At 32.3% G+C, this 18,717-nt stretch overlaps 4 protein-coding genes across 7 annotated transcripts in view; 3 read left to right on the forward strand and 1 right to left on the reverse strand.

The window, feature by feature from the left end:
* LOC122570079 (tetratricopeptide repeat protein 21B-like) lies at window positions 1-4,374 on the forward strand. The gene is made up of 6 exons (XM_043731931.1): window positions 1-2,129; window positions 2,200-2,516; window positions 2,593-2,924; window positions 3,009-3,216; window positions 3,296-3,609; window positions 3,718-4,374. The coding sequence occupies exons 1-6, from the start codon at window positions 1-3 to the stop codon at window positions 4,348-4,350; spliced, it is 3,933 nt and encodes a 1,310-aa protein (XP_043587866.1). The 3' UTR covers window positions 4,351-4,374.
* Window positions 4,359-6,433, forward strand: LOC122570093 (malate dehydrogenase, cytoplasmic-like). The gene is made up of 6 exons (XM_043731964.1): window positions 4,359-4,769; window positions 4,885-5,030; window positions 5,107-5,259; window positions 5,361-5,522; window positions 5,925-6,131; window positions 6,320-6,433. Exons 1-6 carry the CDS (start codon window positions 4,508-4,510, stop codon window positions 6,431-6,433), a joined length of 1,044 nt encoding a protein of 347 aa, XP_043587899.1. The 5' UTR covers window positions 4,359-4,507.
* LOC122570081 (proton-associated sugar transporter A) overlaps window positions 5,306-18,717 on the reverse strand; it is a 26,989-nt gene continuing 13,577 nt past the window's right edge. Inside the window, exons 1-10 of one of the 4 annotated variants that reach the window (XM_043731943.1) lie at window positions 10,750-10,949; window positions 10,307-10,569; window positions 9,886-10,134; window positions 9,296-9,546; window positions 9,026-9,139; window positions 8,640-8,933; window positions 8,384-8,514; window positions 7,934-8,108; window positions 7,259-7,499; window positions 5,306-5,536 (exon numbers count right to left, since the gene is read on the reverse strand). In XM_043731943.1, coding sequence (XP_043587878.1) covers window positions 7,269-7,499; window positions 7,934-8,108; window positions 8,384-8,514; window positions 8,640-8,933; window positions 9,026-9,139; window positions 9,296-9,546; window positions 9,886-10,134; window positions 10,307-10,569; window positions 10,750-10,949 — 1,908 coding nt within the window. In that variant the 3' untranslated portion in view covers window positions 5,306-5,536; window positions 7,259-7,268. Of the gene's footprint in view, window positions 5,537-6,440; window positions 7,500-7,933; window positions 8,109-8,383; window positions 8,515-8,639; window positions 8,934-9,025; window positions 9,140-9,295; window positions 9,547-9,885; window positions 10,135-10,306; window positions 10,570-10,749; window positions 11,070-11,341; window positions 11,475-11,664; window positions 11,793-18,717 lie in introns of those variants that run through there. The other 3 variants (XM_043731946.1, XM_043731945.1, XM_043731944.1) reach the window with 3 other exon arrangements.
* LOC122570083 (synaptic vesicle glycoprotein 2A-like) overlaps window positions 13,608-18,717 on the forward strand; it is a 25,696-nt gene continuing 20,586 nt past the window's right edge. Inside the window, exon 1 of the mRNA XM_043731949.1 lies at window positions 13,608-16,940. Within this exon, the coding sequence (XP_043587884.1) occupies window positions 16,910-16,940 (31 nt within the window). The 5' untranslated portion in view covers window positions 13,608-16,909. The remainder of the gene's footprint in view (window positions 16,941-18,717) is intronic.

The raw sequence follows: 18,717 nt of genomic DNA on the forward strand, positions 1-18,717 counted from the left end.
ATGGAGGAAATAGAGTATATTACTTTAATTGAATGGTTTTGTCATCAATTTTACTACAATGGCATGTTAGTTTATTGCAAAGAAGCATGTGAAGTATATCCAGCAAACGAATATCTAAGAATTCTTTTAAGTCTTGCATACATATTAACTGGAAAAGTACAAGAAGCAATCAAAGAATGTTCAAACTTAATGAACAATGCAGATACCACATTGACAGCATTGCTTCTTCAAAATATTGCATATATGAAAACTGAAAATGTTGAAAAGGCCACTATAATACAAATCGAAACAAGAATTAGAGATGAGAAACGAAAATCGTCTTCAAACGCATTAGCTTTAGCAGCCTTAGTGTTGCTTTTATCTCAAAAAGCTGACAAAGCTAGAGATTATGTAGAGAAGGCTTACAAGCTTGATTCATCCAATAAAAACGTGTTATTAACAAAAGCTTGGGTGGATTTATTTATTACAAACGAAAATGATTCGAGTGAGCCAAACTTGTTTGAAGTTGTTTTAGTACAAGATTCAAAGAATATAAATGCTTTGCTTGGCTCTGCAAAATACAAACAACAGCGAGGTGACTATACAGGAGCAATATCAACATTGAATTCTTTAATTGTACGATATCCTAAATTATGTCTACCCTTGGTAGAAAAATTGTGCAATCAACTCGCATTGAAAGATTGGGACCAAGTTCTGGAGACCGCTAATAGAATAATGTCGATCGACTCGAATAATTTGGATGCAAGAAAAGCACATGCATTTGTATATCTTTGCAGGGATGGAAATTATAATGAAGGACTAAAACATTTACAGTCATTCTTCAGAAATATGATAATTACAGAAACAAAGAACGTCACAGTTTTGGTGAACAATATTCAATTATTTTCACGATTAGCTTGCAAACATCAAGGGATTTTATTGGAGGTTTCTAGGACCATTGAAAAGGCATTACAACAGAATCCAAAAAGTGCAGATCTCATGGTGGAATTAGGAAACTTGTATGTTTCACTGGGTAAAGTGAAAGATGCAGAAAATTGGTACAGAAGCGCTGTTCGAATAAACGAATCGTCGTTTGCTGCTTTGATGGGACTAGCCCATTGTCAGCTTTTAGATACTTCAATTGATGCCTTGGGCTTGGCACAGCAGCAAGTAGATTTTTTGATGGAGATACAGTCTAGTTCAGTGGATGCAGAATTGCTTTTTATGTCTGCCAAATTGAGCTCCAATAATTCCATTAAAGTCCTGAATTATTTGAACAATGCAGCTACGATCATACTAGACAACTGTAAATATGTACCATATGGTTATGATTATATGAAAAAATTAAATCCTGATTTATGTTTAGAAATTTCCAAACAACGTTTAGTTTATTCTGTAACAAGTGATGTAACAAATTCTGAGGAAAATGTATCCAATTACAGAGAACCAAGTTTGTATTTGTTAGAGCAATTATCAGAAGCATACCCTGGTTTGAGTATTTCACAGTTACTACTGAGTAAAGCTAAAATGCAAAGTGGAAATTTAGAAGAATCTTCATACATACTAAGAAATCTTTTAGACAATGTGGATTCATCCAATGCGGAAGCGCATTTACTAATGGCGCAGATTCTAGCTCGTCAAGGGAATTACCAGTCAGCTTCACAAAGTCTTGAAGTTGGTTTAAGTTACAATTTCAAGATCAGAGACAATCCGATTTATCACTTAATTACTGGCATGGTTCAAAAAGAAACAAATGATATAGAGGGCTCAATAACAAGTTTTCAGTCAGCTATGTCATTAGCTGAGATGCAATCACATAAAAATACTTCAGAAGCTTCAGATATTTCAACATCAGATATGGCAACTTTGTACCTGGAACTAATTTCTGCTTATGGAAAAATGAGACATTTCAATGAGGCAATTGACATAATACAAGATGCAAATATAAAACTTGGGAATACTTCAGAGAAAGGTAGAATATTAATAGGAAATGCAGAGTTACTTTTAGAAATGGGAGAGTTGGATGAAGCCATTGATTGCTTGTCAAAAGTAACCTCAGACCAACTTTATTATTTGCAAGCACATACGCGTTTAGCCGAGATAAATTTGAAACACAAAAAGGATCGTCTCGCTTTTGCTATGTGTTTCAGGTTTGTTTTTCATAAATTTCTACATTTTGTTATATATTTTTTCAATCTGTTGAAATATTTTATTTTGTAGAGAATTGGTTGAACATTGTCCTGGTCCTAAGACATATAGTATGCTTGGTGATGCATATATCTCTATACAAGAGCCGGAGAGAGCAATAGAAGCATATGAGCAAGCTTTGAAACAGAATCCTACAAATAAAGTACATATAGCAAGTAAGCTAGGAAAGGCACTTATAAAGACGCATCAGTACACAAAAGCCATAAATTATTACAGAGATGTGATGAAACAAGAGAACTTTAAAAGCTTGAAATTGGATCTTGCAAAGTTGTTCATAAAGTTGAAACAGTATGATAAAGCAGAAGCTACATTGATTCAAGAATTACAAGGTAGAAATTATTTTAGCTGCATAATTTTATTCTTCTACTTTAATTTTAATTATTTTAATGACTTTTGATATTTCAGACGGTCGACGAGATTCTGATTTAAAAAGCTTAGAAGTGCGTAGTCAGCTTTTGCTGTTGCTTGCTAAAACACGAGAAAAAGCAGATAATATTAATGGTGCTTTGTCAGCATTGAAGGAAGCCAAGGAAAATCAACATAGATACATTCAACGCATGGGAGGTTCTAACTTGGAAGAGGAAAAACAACTTCTTGCAAATATCTGTTTAACAATGGCTGATCATTCCTCTTCTCTAAGAGATTATGATCAAGCTATTACGTACTATAAAGAAGCACTGAATCATAAGCCTGCGGATGTAAATGCTTTGTTATCCTTAGCAAAACTTTATATGCAGGTAAGTCGCAAATAAAATGACAATAATTGCAATTTACAATATCATTTAGGAAATTATTAATAATTGTACACCATAAAATAACAGACAAATAATTTGGATCGATGTGCTCAAAGCTGTACAGCTTTATTGAACGCGGATCCCAACAATGAAGCTGCTTCCATAATGATGGCAGATCTTGCATTTAGAAAAGTTGATTTTGATACAGCAGCATTTCACTTTCGACAACTATTGCTGAAGCAGCCAACTTACTGGACCGCTTTAGCGAGATTAATAGAAGTTTCTCGTCGAACAGGTGAATTTCATTTAAAAATTTAAATTTTGAAGTTTATAATTCCCTAATGCAAGACTTATTTACGATATAACAAATTTAGGGGATATGGACGACCTTGAAGAATGGCTTCATCGAGCAAAACTAGGAATGAGTGGTGCAAATTTAACACCTGGCTATTATTATTGCGCGGGTTTATTGGATTGGCGTATGGGTCGATTAAATTCCGCGCTTCGTCAGTTCAATTTCGCGAGACGTGATCCTGAGTGGGGTCAACAGGCAATATACAATATGATCGAGATTTGTTTAGATCCGGATGATGATTCTTCGCTCTCTAATGAAATTTTTAACGACGATGATGCTGAATATCAAGACTCTAGAACGATGGCTCTGAAAACAGCCTATCGTTTGCTACAGGTACTCAAAAAAGAGCAAAAAGAACATAGTAAATCTATGATTTAGAATTTTTAATAAAATAGTGTGTTACAAGATTTGAGTTTTAAAAACATTACTTTATTATTACAGGAATTAAATCCTAAAGGTAGTCCACATGAAATGTTGACGCACAGATTGTTAAGCAATTTCTTTCTCCTTGCTACAAAGCAAAAATCCAATGTGGAAAAAGCATTGCAGGATTGCACTGCTTTAGCTAGTCAAGAGGCATTGAGAGATCACGTAGGACCAGCTTTAGGCATGGCTATGGCCCACATTCTTTTGAAACAAACTCCTAGAGCTCGAAACCATCTAAAACGTGTCAGTAAAAACACATGGACCTTTGAGGATGCAGAATACCTGGAACGTTGTTGGTTACTTTTAGCAGATATTTATGTTCAATCCAACAAATATGAATTGGCAAATGATCTTTTAAGACGTGTTTTACAACATAATGCCACTTGTGTTAGAGCTCATGAATTGTCTGGATATATTGCAGAAAAAGAGCAAAATTATCGTGAAGCTGCATCACAGTATAGCGAAGCATGGAAGTATGGTGGAAAATCGAAATTGTCTGTGGCTTATAAATTAGCTTATTGCTCAATGAAAGCGAAAGCTTACGCAGACGGGATAGAAGCTTGTAATGAAGTTTTGAAACAGAGTCCTGATTATCCACGTATCAAGAAGGAGATTTTGGAAAAATGTATTAATAACTTACGTACTTAATAAACAATTATGTCTTCATTGTAATTATGTCTTTATTCATATATTTGAAAATCTTCTTTTTTCTCCATTTTTTGCGAATTAAAACAAAATAATACTATGATTTATGTCGATATTCGTTTGGTAAATAATTAAATAGAGAATATGAATTTGCAATAAAATGTTGAATGAAAAATTACATTTAGAAAGGAATCATTATATACTTAGAAATTATTTTCGACGTAAAGAGAATGTTTTAAAAGTAGTAGTTACAGATGGTACAACAGATCTTGCACGTGCATTTTTGTATAGAATGTTGAATGATAATGTGTTTGGTGAAAATCAATCTGTCTTTGTCAGCCTTTATGAGTTACCGAACAAGGCGACCTTCTTGGAAAGTGTTGCAATTGAACTCACTTCCTTTAGCCCCAAAGTTTTAAATGGTAAATACCCATGCAGTAATAAAAAGATGGTTTATTTTTGTTTAATATTATTCAGTGCATTATGTTAAATTAAATAGCAAGATAATCAATTACTAAGATATTTTAATATCAATAGGCATCAGTTATGGTCATGATGCTTCCATTGAATTTAAGGATGCAGATGTTGTAATTTGTATTGGTTATGCAAGAGAGTATGACTTTAAGGATAATGAATACCGTGAACCATTTTTTGAAGAATACGTTCTGACTTCCAAGTTTTATGTATATTAATTATTCCTATCTTGTTCAGATATAATATGAACATTTCCAGTATTTATAAATCTTATACCATCTGTAGGGTGAAGTTATAGAAAAGTATGTAAAAAGGGATGCAAGAATTATTGTACTAGGAACTACTGCTGCCACAATCATATCCAAATATGTGAAATCTATTCCTATCAAGAATATAACTACATTATCTTTGCTTAATTTAAATATTGCTGCAGGTCAGGTACTTCTGATGTTTCTTATATGTGTTTGATATTTAAATAATTTAATTTATTAATGATTTCAATTTATTTTTAAACAAACAATTTTTTCTTCAAATTTCAGATTGCTGCACGAGCACAGTGTCTTCCAACAGAAGTAAAGAATATAATAATCTGGGGTTCGAATGGCTCGTATAGTTATCCCGATTGCAGATATATGTATTTCACCCGTGGAAAACCTTTGGCTGATGTTTTGAAAGTTTGGATCACTGACGTTCTCCCACGAGTAAGACCTTTGACCTTTTGATATATGAAAATAAGATATTTAATATTAAAAATTGTAATTAAAAAATCAAAATTATTAAACTATATACGTATGTATTTCTTTTTTTAAATATTACCCTTTCAGGATACATAAAGGTTTCTTAATTTGACCTTTACCGCTTGCATTTATTAAACTCTATATACAAATGTGAAAATGTGTATTCATTGTATTTAGGGCTTTGTTTTAATCTTTTATCCAAGTTTCAAACTTTGCGAATGTGAATCGTGTATGGAGTTGTAAATTGGAATAGTTGCATTAAATGGTTGTAAGATGATGTGAAGTGATGTATAGTCATTATTTTCGTGAAAACGAAATAGAATTAAATATTCGATATTAATTAAGATATTTTCCTCCTCTTTTTAGATTATTCGAAATGTTGTTCACAGACCAAGCCTCATTAATTCCATAGCTTATGCGTTGGCAGAACACTGTAAAATCTTATGGAATGGCACTCCAGAGAATGAATGGACCTCTATGGGTGTTATGTCTGATTATTCTTATTCGATTCGATCTGGAATATTTTTCTCTTATCCCGTAATTTGTAAAAACAGGCAGTATGAAATAGTACAGGTATGCCAATCGTTGGATCTACAAGTAAATTCATTTGTGATTGTGCATTAAATTAATTTCGTGTTCAGTCGTAAATGTGATTCTTTTTGATTAATTAATTTGTGGAGAACTTCAAGGTCATTATTTTAAAGACTACGTTCTTTTCAATATTCAAAAATGAAAATATAACTTTTTGTGTAATTTTACAGGATTTTGATATGGATCGGTACGTTCTGCGGTACATTGTGGATCTAAGTAGGTTGATTTTTAGGGAAATCGAGATTGCCTATGAAATTTGTGGTTTAATATCAATTGATCCTTAATAAGGTATATTTTTCATTCGTGTATAGATTATGCTACGTATTTTATTACGTTTTTACAAGTTACATTTATTTACAAGTATCTTTAAACTATATAGAATCGTAATTGTACGATGTATCGTAGATACACGGAGCCATTATTTGTGCATCGTTATCGTTATTATATTGTTATTACATTTCCTAATCACAAGGTTTCATAGATCTTTCCAAATCATTGAAATTCTCTTTCATTATGTAAATAATGCTAATAACAATAAATGTAGAAATGTTAATACAGCAGATATTTATATAGAGAGAATCACACAATATGTATACATCACTTTAGCAACAATTATTGTTTTAAACAGTTTTTACGACAGCACTATTCTTCTTATACTTGGTAGTAAAAATAAAAATAATCAACGTAGCCAAATGTGTAGTCTACTTCAAAAGTATCAGAGTAATAAAATCTCTTTAGCATTAATATACATATATATATAATATATACTATAATTTAGTATTAATTTGAAGAATAAAAATATTTCAAATATTTCAGTGTCACTAAAAAGAAAAAGAAAAAAAGAAGGAAAAATAGATCACTTCTGCGGCAGTCTAATTTTTTCAAAAGTGATTTTAGAAGGGAATTGTTAATTAAATATAAAAATAAGACACTTCCCTTTAAATTTCAATAATTCAAATTCTAAACTTAAATTAGTTTCCATTAATAATAATAAATCATAATATATAATACGATAATTCCTTCAGGGCTATTATTTCGAATTAGTTAAATATAAAATCCATTCTTTAAATAATAAATTATAAAAATAAAAATAATTAACGTCTCTTTACCAAAGGAACTTCAAAGATCCAGATACATAATCTGTGTTGCAGAAATGGCTCCGCAGGCGGCGAGGGTACTAGCCACGCATACAACGGCTGTAGTGGTCCCAGATTTACTGACGATCGTTCCTAGGCAGCAGGACAGAAGAAACTGCGCCAGAAATACCATAGAGGAGATGATTGCGACGTCCGTGCCAAGACCACGCACTCCTCCGCTTTGAACGGCTTCACCCTCGGCTGTCACCTCGAACTACAAAGTCGTCTAATTCAATTTCTCCTTGATATATACGTCTGTTACATTACTACGTTACGTTATTTAATGGCATTACACTTCTCGTTCATTGAGTTTTATTAAATTATTCTTGTTATTTATAAAATAATTCTAATAATATAAAAATTGAATATATTATATGGAAAATAACTTTGGAAAATAAATTAAACTTTGGAAATTATTAAGGTTTATTGAAATTCTGAATGTTATTTGTTACGAGAAAATATGGTTTGTTTTAAATCATATATATTTTTTCATAATTAAGGAGCATTCTAGTCCTAATCCAATCTAAGATAAAATTGTGAATTGAACAAATTTTTATTTTTTTAATCACGACATTGTTAGTTGAATGATTTAAATTTTTTGATCGATTCCTGTGGGATTACTCTTTCAAGATACAGGATACCACTTACTGTTGATGAAGCATGATAATGTGCAACTAGAAGATACGGCATAGTGAATAATGTGGAGTACATAACACCTGCGGTCCAAGAGAATATGATCACTCCCGCGGGATGTTTCGTCAACGCCATCATCATCATACCAGTGCTATAGAATAGCAGGCCGCAAATGTATACCCTTCGGGCTCTGTTAAATCAGATGATACATTATACGTCTTTTACCAGAAAAACGATTCTTTTTTATTACAGTTCTTTGTTTAAAAAAATCTGAAGGACTTAAATAAAAGACGAACTAGAAAACTAATTTTTGAATGTATAACATTGATATGAAGAATTATTTTGATAAAAGAGAATCTAAATAGAAAATAAAATGAAATTTAAATTTCCAGTATACTATTATTAATTAAGGAACTATTCTGTCAAATAAAAGTTACTTCTTTAAAAAAAAAAGAAGATATTTACTTGTAGCGTTCTATGAGCTTCTCGATGATCATTGAATAACAGGAACATGATAATGAATACATAGACATTCCCCAACATCCAAAGCGAACTCCACTTTCGTATAATTCTCTTTCTTCGCTACCTTCTGGAGCCTGTAATTTGCACGAATAATACATTAAATTATATAAATATAAAAATTCAATTATATACATTATGCAAACGTATAATTTTTAAAACTAAGTAATAAAAGTATAATAATTGATTAATAAATAAATACCTGTGGGTTTCCCCCATAAACAGCTTCCCCAACAAAATCAGTGAAGTACAGGGAATAACATACATGTGCCATCCAACAAAATAAATTAGTTAGGCACACCATACGAAGACTGTGTGGCATATATACGATAGAAAGAAGATATTCCCTTAATGTGGCTTTTGGATTTCCTTCGATACTTTCATCGAAACCATGTTCAACGTAATTAGTGTCTTGGATGGGTATATCTGGTATCATAGGGACTTGACCAACTCTTTTCTCTGGTTCTTGAACTGGAAGAGGTTTCAGAGCAAACTCCTATGAAAAAGAGGAAAAAGATACGATTACTTTATTTATCATTACTACTTTATTTTTGATTTATATTCTGTGAAACAAATATAACGACTTACATCCTTTTTCGTAGCAATCTCTTGATCATTGTCCAAGGTGCCATAAGAAGCACAATCATCTGTGATGATTTTTTCATGTTCCTTTGACTGATCCTCCGATTCTTCAGCAGATGCCTGAATTAATTTCGAGAATAAAAAAAAATTCTTAAAAAATGCAGGAAAACTATCCAAGCTAATTCTTTATTTCTAAAGCAATATAAATTAATCGTTATTAATGTTAGTAGTAGTATATTTATTAATATTATTCTTAATAATTAATTAATACTAAACCTTTTGTTCCTGTAACTGACGATATTCGTCACTTTCCAACAATTCCAATGGGATTTCTTTGAAGCTGGTAATGGTACAGGATACACAAATAACAAAAATAATCGTAATTAAAGTGAAAGTAGCATGAAGATGTCCACCTAACATAACTCCTATCGTAGTAGCATCCCAATTAATTCCACCTAGTCCGTACCCCATGAATCCTCCCAAGCCTGCCATTATGGTGAACGTACTTAAACCTTTAGCGTGGTCATCTGTGAAAAGAAAAATTTGCAATAACGATTATGGGATCATAAACAATTCTTGTAACCATCGCATCAAATTATATTAATTTTATTTCAATTTTAGTTTAAAACACAAATATAAAATATTTTATTGAGAATAAAAATTTTGTTTTATTCCAAATAAGTAGTTAAATAATAATTAATATATGTAAACCAAGTCCATTTTATGGTCTCCTAATGCCTGTAATTACAATAAATATCTATCTAGTGATTAATATAAATTGTATGATGAATAATTAAACGATAATAAATATTAGTTAGTGTGTAGATAATTAAATAATATTATAAATAACAACTTTAATTACTTGCCAGGTACAGTGACGTCGAGTAAATAAGCTCTGGCTGGACTTTGGCAGGCATCAGCATCAAAATCGAGCAGAACTGTGCCTAGGATTGTGAAGAAAATTCCCCAAGAGTGAGATGGAGGTTTCACTGACTCTTCTTTCGCATGTTTCGCCGTAGTTCGATGTCCTAAGGGAACTGTATAGTTGGTCCACGTAGATGGAACATCTCCGAAGGCATATCCCATATCTTCCCCATTTGGAACTAGTATTAATCCTTGAAAAGTAAATGGAAAGTATATCATAAAATAAGTCATTTTTAATAATCACTTACATATATCATTTACATATATTTTATATATATTTTAATTACTGTTTTCATTCTGCGTATTTTTCCATTTTTCAATTTTCCATAAACGATTATCATAAATTACACAAAAATATTTTACCTATCAAAACTCCAAGAGCCAGCAATAGAATGAACGGTCTTCTTCTTCCATATTTTAGTCTGCATCTATCACTTAGACTTCCCAAAATCGGTGTGACGAAGAAACCAATGAGAGGGCTGAGTGCCCAGACAAGGGTCATATGCTGATGATCTACGCCGATTTTTAACAAAGTCGGTGAAACAAACGCTGTTTCTGCGGCGTAAGAAAATTCGATTCCCATCACAGCTGCGGATATTCGTACCAATTCTCCTCGTGTCTTTTTTCTACAAGATATTTATACGTATCTGTGGCCTATGTTATTTTAGATTTGTTCTTTTTTACTGAATTTTAATATATTATATCATATTATAAGCCGAGAAACTGACTTTTTTTCAGAAAATGAATTTTCTAGAGGTGAGAGTTAATTATTTTCAGGACCTTCGCGCGAATAATTGAACAAATACCTGTAAATATGCGCGTAATCATTCAAACTCCTCTCCAATTTGGGTGGTCCTCGTAGATGATTCAAGAACCCTTTAATCCCCTGGTCCATCGGTATCCCATTCTTCCACTCTTTCCACGTCTCCCATTTTTCTTTAAACTTGTCTCTAACATCGTGCACCCTGCCAGCGAAACCCTCATATTCGTGCAATTTATCCACCATGACTCACGATTTAAACTTTTTCTCTATTTCTCAGCTAAATGTCCTATCTCTCATTGTGTCACAGAAAATTCAAAGAAACACCAAAACTAATCGTCACTTCGTTAAAATTCTCCATCAACCCTTATGAATAAATTACGGGTAAACATCGATCAGACAAAATAATATCCTTCATATTTCTACTATTCCTTCTCTACTTTTTCTCCTTTACTTCCTACTTTTCCTCCGAAAAAAATACGGAGAAAAGGATTAAATCAAGAAACAATAGATATAATAAAAATAAATGACACGAAATAATATCCTTTTTATTCTTATCACTTTCCTTTAAAAAAAGAAAATATTAAACAAGAATACAAAGAAAACGATAATCGAATTGATTATACGGAAAGATCAACCTTTACGAATGAACATCGTACAAAATAATATACTCCTTCTCGATTCTTCTCCTTCTTCTTCGAAAAAAATAGCCAGTTTAATTAAACACAAATTAGCGTGAGAATTAGATTGAATACGTTCATTTCCGTAGATTCATCGCGTTCGATAAAAATAGAATAAAATTTCACGAGAAAGAAACGACACGAAAGGATGTTTCCCGTAGAGGGTTGGGGGATGTGCTTCGTCGACGAGACGCGAGAAACGACTGGTGGTTCCGCAAGCTCGCGACTAAGACGAAAGCTCGACCGACGTCGCCTTTCACCGTGGATACCTAGTTACATACCTAGTCCCTCCATCCGTGTTCCGGTAGGACGTAAAATGAGCTTCCCGTGTACCAAGGGAAACCTACTTATCAGCCAGCTGCTTGTTACTCTTGATTAAAATCGGTTCGGTCGTTTGTTCGTGATTTACCTTTGGAAAAATGTGAAACAGTTTTTTGTTCAGTAAAAGTATGTACACATATAAAATATACAAAAATATACACATAGCACCGGAAAGTATCTGGATGGTATAAAATTAAAAAAGAAACTTTATAGAATAATCATAAGAGGATGTAATAATAATATTTTTCTGTACATCGTTCCTCTTGTGGTTCTTCTAAGAATAACAACCTTATACTTATTGATAGTATAACAACATCATACTTAACAATGATTATAGTAGAGAAGGTTTCTTTTGTGACTCTTCTAAGAATAACAGCCTTATACTTAACAATGACCATAAGAGGAAAAGTTTCTTTTTTAAATATCTTTTTGCACATCGTTTCCTCATTCCATTTATGGTTTTTTTACGAACAACAACCTCATACTTAACAATGACCATAGGAGAAAAGGTTCCTTTTGTGACTCTTCTAAGAATAACAGCCTTATACTTAACGATGACCATAAGAGAAAAAGTTTCTCTTCTAAGTAATATTTTTTTTTTTGCATATCGTTTCAAGAAGAAAGAGAAAGATTAGAATGGCAGAAATCGTTATTCAGTATCCTATAAAGATTATATGTGTCTGACATAAATAATCAAATATCGAATCAGCTGTTCCTCTTTCTGTGTCCCTGTGAAACATTTGCTCTATTCCCGTAACACACAGCTATATCATGGTTTACGCGTGTACACACGAACAGGTTTTCAACAATGCTTTCCACCGTTGGTCGTAGATGTAATTTCCGCCGCGGAAATTGCACTTTGTCCATTCTCTCCTTTCCACCAGGATTTTCGATTCGATTTACCACCGAAGGATGTTCTACATATATTCTGTACATTTAGATACAATTTAATAGATGCTCTATGTTTTATCTTCTCCAGAGAAGAATATTTATTTTCAATTGATTTATTATATCGCATATTGAATTCTAGGAGAGCATTTCTAATTCCCTGTATTTTTCGTTTCTTATCTTACTATATTACCGTACAATTGCAATTTACTTACATTTATTTACATTATTATAATTATATTTTTAGCTTTCTTTTTTCTCTTTTTTCAGGAAACATATAACACATTGGCAAACATATCGAGCTATCGTATTAGTCGACAAGGAAGTCCTACAAAGTAGGTCTTGTTGCGTATGTGGCCTTGGCACGAGCTTCGCCTTTGTCAGAGCTTACGATAGCAATACGCATCGATAATACGTTCATCGGTTGAACGTTTCACTCTTTTCCTCGATGGACTTCCGATGAAGTCGTTGCATTGTAGCCACAATGGACAACATCGATTTCAGCCTTTCGTTTCTTGCCTGTATACGTTTATTTTCTAAGAAAATTATTTAATCGTGGAAAACGAAAGACAGAGGAGCAACAGTATACTTGGCGTTAAAAATAACAAAAAGAAATATCACTTGTTTCAACTTTTGAATGCATAATTCCTTCAAATGCAATAGGCTATTTTTAAATCGCAAGTACGAAAGATGTTTCAATGTAATTTCTTTATTCTAGCACTACACACGTAAAAATATTTTTTCGCGCAATGGAAACTATGTATGCAATCGTAATTTGAATTAATTAGAGACTGACAAAGTTTCATCAACTATTCTTTATCATATACTATCCTTTCGTTCCTCTAAAGCTTTTAGTACGAACGTATTGTTAGTTAGCCTTGCACGAGTCAATGGCAATCTGATTTGTTAATGATTTAACATTCCCTCTGATTGAAGGCACACGCAAATGCCGTCTTATTTCTTAACGACGTGCCTCGCTCGCAAGAACCAATCTGCGTTGTGTAATCAGGCTTAAGCTTCATCTGAAACGGAATGACACACGGAAATTAACATTTCTTTAGGATTAGATATTATTCTATCCCAATCGCGTAATTTTTCTTCTTTCCGATGCCCTGAAAATTAAGCAAGAAAGTTACGTAATTAATTGGCAGGAAAATTACGTTAAAAGGAAATAATTAAACTAATGTATCAAGAGTAATATTACAGATTTAAGTTGATATAAAAGGAGAGGTCGAATGTATGGTCATATAAAATTTATTATAAAATATTTTGAAGATAATTGCCAGTTTCCCACTTTTCTTAATCGTGTTTTTATTAACTTCGAAGAATCTTTTCGAAGGACGGTTAATAAAGACGAAACATCTTTTTCGATCCGATTATTTTATTAAATCTTATCAAGTTCTCGGTTCGTTCTTGTAAGACCGCGATAACGATGAAAAGCAGGATTTTCTTACACTCTTGTATGTGCACAGGTATAAGATTTGGGAAAGAATAATTTTCCCCGAGCTAATTGTGATTTTAACAGGGATAATTCTTCGAAATGAAGATAATTCTTCGGAGAGGACACGACGAAACAATTTAAGGAAATCAGATCTTTATAACGTTACAATTCTTGAAATTTACCACTTTACAAATTTCTATGATTCTACGAACTTACCAAAGATTAAAATAATTCCTGCGTAAAATTATAGAACTCTGAAGCAACTCGAATTTTCTATCTTAAAAAGAGAAGGTAACTAAAAATTATGAGCTGTTTCCTTTTCTCCGAAGAAAACACAATTTTCTTGTCAACTACCTCGATAAAACGAAACACCAATCAATTTCACAGCGATGATACGTTGTTGATCTTTATTCGATCACGTATATCCCTTTTCTAACGTTTATCCTCGCTATTTATCCTACTATCCGTCTAATAAACGTTCACAGATTCCAATTTTCTTCACGATAAAGACACGATCGATAAATTTGGGATTCAACTTACGACGATGTACCCGAGCTGAAAGTGATTTTTATTGGCACTTAAGCAACCTTTCAATTTTATATCCTCTGAAACATTTGCGACCCTGTTAAGGAGTTACTCGAAATTATCGTTTTTTAAAAATACCTTTTCCGAATGAAAAGTCTAGATAAACGTTTCATTGCATGTACAGAGACTATTCGTTACACCAATTTCAATCTCTATTGTAGACGGTTTCTAGAAAGGGAAACATTCTCGATAATTTTCTAATATTGTTTCCTATCTGTACAAGTTATATCAATACGATAAATTCAACGATATGTGATTCGTGTTTCTCGTTGATTCTCTATGATCCGTGACGTTCTCTGTGACGTTATCTGTTCTAATAATATGTCAAATTAAAATCGATTAATCGTGTACACAACGTTACGGTGTAGTAATCTTTAAAGAACGTAACGATTCTCATCGAATCTTCGAAGGAATCAATGAGAAGATGGAGCAAGGTTAACAGGAAATTTCGAGGAAGAAGACAGAAATCGTTCGGTGAACTTCGCTCGCACAGAAATCGAAGAAGGTTCGATGGGCTCGATGGTCTTCGCTCTCGTTCCTACCTCTTATTGAAGAAGTTTTAAATCCGATGGATTCGCTGGGAAAGACGATGGAAAATTAAAGGAAATAATTTACTTATATCGTTAGTCGACTGATTCTCTGTTACAGATTATTTTCGAAATAATATCCGAGTTTTCGTGGTAAAAATGATGTTTGGTGGGAGCAGGTAATAAAGATAAAAATTAAGGTTTCTCAAATACCTGTCAGGTATCTCAAGTAACAAATAGAAATCAATCTTAAAATACGAAGAACTTCTTTCGTGAATAAAACTGAAAATGGGGTTTTGGAGCGTGTTCTTCTTAGAAGATCTGCATGTGTCTTGGTTTAATCCACCACTAATTAATAATCTTCTCATTCGTGTCTCCTTTTTCAAACGGTTGTTACGCGACATAATTCTGGCAATTGTGCCAATTATCACAGGGTTAAACGGGCAAACAAGTGTGTAGAAAACGGGGGGAACACCGGTGACAATTATCGCCGACAACAGTTTAATCTTTCTCCTCGAGAGGATCGGTTCGTTCCTAATTAATTTAATTAACCACAAGAATTAAGAGATGAATATTAAACAAACAACATTCTACATTGCGGTTTTCCACTATGCCTAGAAACAGTTTCTGTCATGTGGAGTCAAATTGAAGGCACTATTATTCACAAGAAACTCTTTTTCAAAATCAAATATACCATGCTAATTCTAAATTTCTAAAAATTTTCCATCCTGATCTCTGAATTCCAGTTCCCTCAAAATCCGTCCAATCTCGTAATTTCTGTATCTTCACTTTCTATTGTCATCATTCAAATTTCACAACAGTCTTGTACAGTCTGATTAAGAGTAGCTAAGTAAAGTAGTCTAATTAAGAGTTAAACTAAGTATCATCGTAGACCTGTAAATTCTATAAATTTTCTATCTTTACCCACGATCCTCATTCCACTCCTAAAATTCATTCAATCTCATATTATCAGATATCTCCATTATTTCGTTTCTGCAAATTTACTACGTTTCTACAAACTGTCCATCCTAACCGCCTAATTATCTTTCTACCCCTAAAATCTATTCAACCTCATATTCTCCAAATATTCATCGTCTCTGTTCAAAACTTGTCGATTTTCAAACTTTCCAAATTTTCAAATGTCCAAATTTCCAAATTTCAAAGTTCTCAAGTTTCCAAATAGTCAAATTTATAAATCTTCAACTCTTTAAGTCTCAAAATTTTCGCGTGATTTCACGGTGGTTTGCTTTCGTCGTAAATACCAAGAACGACGAACAGAACGAAATCAAATATAGCCCCAGGGTGTGTTTTGAAAGCAAGGAAGAACGAAGAGAGACACGATGTCCTCCGACGAATCGACGTTAATGGGAAAACCTACACAAATGAAATAACCTTTCATGAGCATTTTCACAGTTCTTATTTATGGCACGTGTGTCTGGTGCCAGCTGAATGTCTCTCTCTCTCTCGATGTTTCTTCGGAAGCTCGGACAACGACACACCGATGCTCTCGTTTAATTTCGAAGCTCAGTCAACGTTGTGATCCCAGGGCTGATTCATCGTGTGTTCGATCAGTTTCTCTGTGATCCTTGATGAGAGGATATAACAGGGAAGTGGTTGAGACCAAATTTTGCTCTTTTGGCTGATTTAAATTGAGAGGAAGAGGAAGAAGAGGAAGAGGGTGCTAGAAAAATATCTTTTTCTAGTAGAAAAGATAATTTTTCTTCTGGCATTTTTAATTTTAACTTTGCTGTGAGGAAGTTTGCAATGGTCGATATAGAAATTGAGAATCAAACAGGTAAGTTGGGTCATTTTTGGATTACTATATTGCCTTAGTTACATAAAGTGTTCCTTTCGAGGAAAGGCGAAATTTGATTGTTCTTTTGTATTGTATTGTATTTTGTTTTGTAGTGTATAATATAATTTCAATCAAAAGATAGAAAATATGGAGAACTTCAAATTCCTCAACGTATGTTGGGAAATGGAAAAAATGTTAGACAGAGTATTTCAATCTGTAAACTTATTTTGTTTTAATTACTGAAATTTTTGTTTTCAGATGTTGTCATTTTTTATATTTTTTAAATATTCTTTATATTTTATATATTTAACCTTTTTGTATCTTTCTTTGTCTCTGTTTTCAATATAAAGCAGTTGGTGTACTATTTTAGAGTGCTCTCAGTCTATCGATATATATTGTCAATATTTCAAAGTTCTCAATTCAAAAAATCAATGTGTATTATTAATACAATATTGTCAATATTTATTGACAAACCGTATTTTCATTGAGAACCTTGAAATATTGACAATATTCTTGATCGTCTGAGGGCACTTTTACGAAAGATTCATTATATTGTTTATTGTTCAATTAGATTATGCAAAACATATTTGCTTTAATTGAATTACACTGCGTTTTTTAATTGGATTATGTAAAACGTTCTTCTCTTTATAATTCGATTCTTTGTCTATCATTGAAAAAGAAGATAACGTATGAGGTATTCTTTATATTTATAGCACCTTTAATAGCACATTTCTGCAGACCTAACTGAGGAAAAATGCAAAGCGTAATGAAATAAGAGATCTTTCGATTGCGATACTTCAAGACAATATATAATATTTGGATACCACCTATAGTATTGCCGAAAGCTATTTTTAACCTTTATATATTTTATTTAATAACAAAAATAATAAATTTCGCTAAGAGAAAATTAGTAAAACAATTTTCCTAATAACACAGTGAAAAAAATTTTAATATAAATAAAAAGTTAAGAATATCTGTCTATTTATATTTATATCGGTAATAACTAAATATATCAATACTATTAATCAATCGAGTACTGATTAATCTTGTATAATTAAAATGTACTAACATAGAAAGTGTCTATGATTCGCTTTATGATTTGCAACATCGCTAGTTGTCAGAACTTCTATGCATTATTCGTCATTTGCAAATCAATTAAGAATTGATATTGGAATTGGTATTGGGATTAAATTGCCGCAATATATATTTAGAAGTCTTAGATCATCGATTATTATCCATCGCAGCATCTTCAATCTAAAGTATTGTTAATGAATTACACAATACTAACATATCAATGAATTAGAAATTTTAATTAGCAAATTGTATCAACATTTATTCTAAAGAGAAAGAAAATCAAAAGATGAATATTTAAACTAACAGAAGACATTGCTATTCTTTCAAACATTCAAATTTCGAAATTTTCGAATCTCTAAATTTCTATATTTCCATTTCCATATCCATATTCTAATAGTATTATAATTAATTAATGATCGCTATTATGATGAAAATAGGAATAAAGGAATAAAAATTGTTTGTACGTCTACAGCATTGTTATACTGGAATAACATAATAAACGAATAAAAAGTATAGGATGGGAATTCTCTATCTTGGTGTTTCCGCACATTGCAATGTCAAGGACACTGAACTAGAACTATCTAAATTGCTTTTAATTCACCATTCTCGTTGATTTATCTAATGAAATAAAACATCTCCCAGCGTTTACGACTTGTCTTTCTTTAAGAGCTATATGTAAAAATATAGATATCAACGTAAATAC

This window comes from Bombus pyrosoma, linkage group LG8 (genome assembly GCF_014825855.1).
Source record: "Bombus pyrosoma isolate SC7728 linkage group LG8, ASM1482585v1, whole genome shotgun sequence".
Classification (NCBI taxonomy): Eukaryota; Metazoa; Arthropoda; class Insecta; order Hymenoptera; family Apidae; genus Bombus; species Bombus pyrosoma.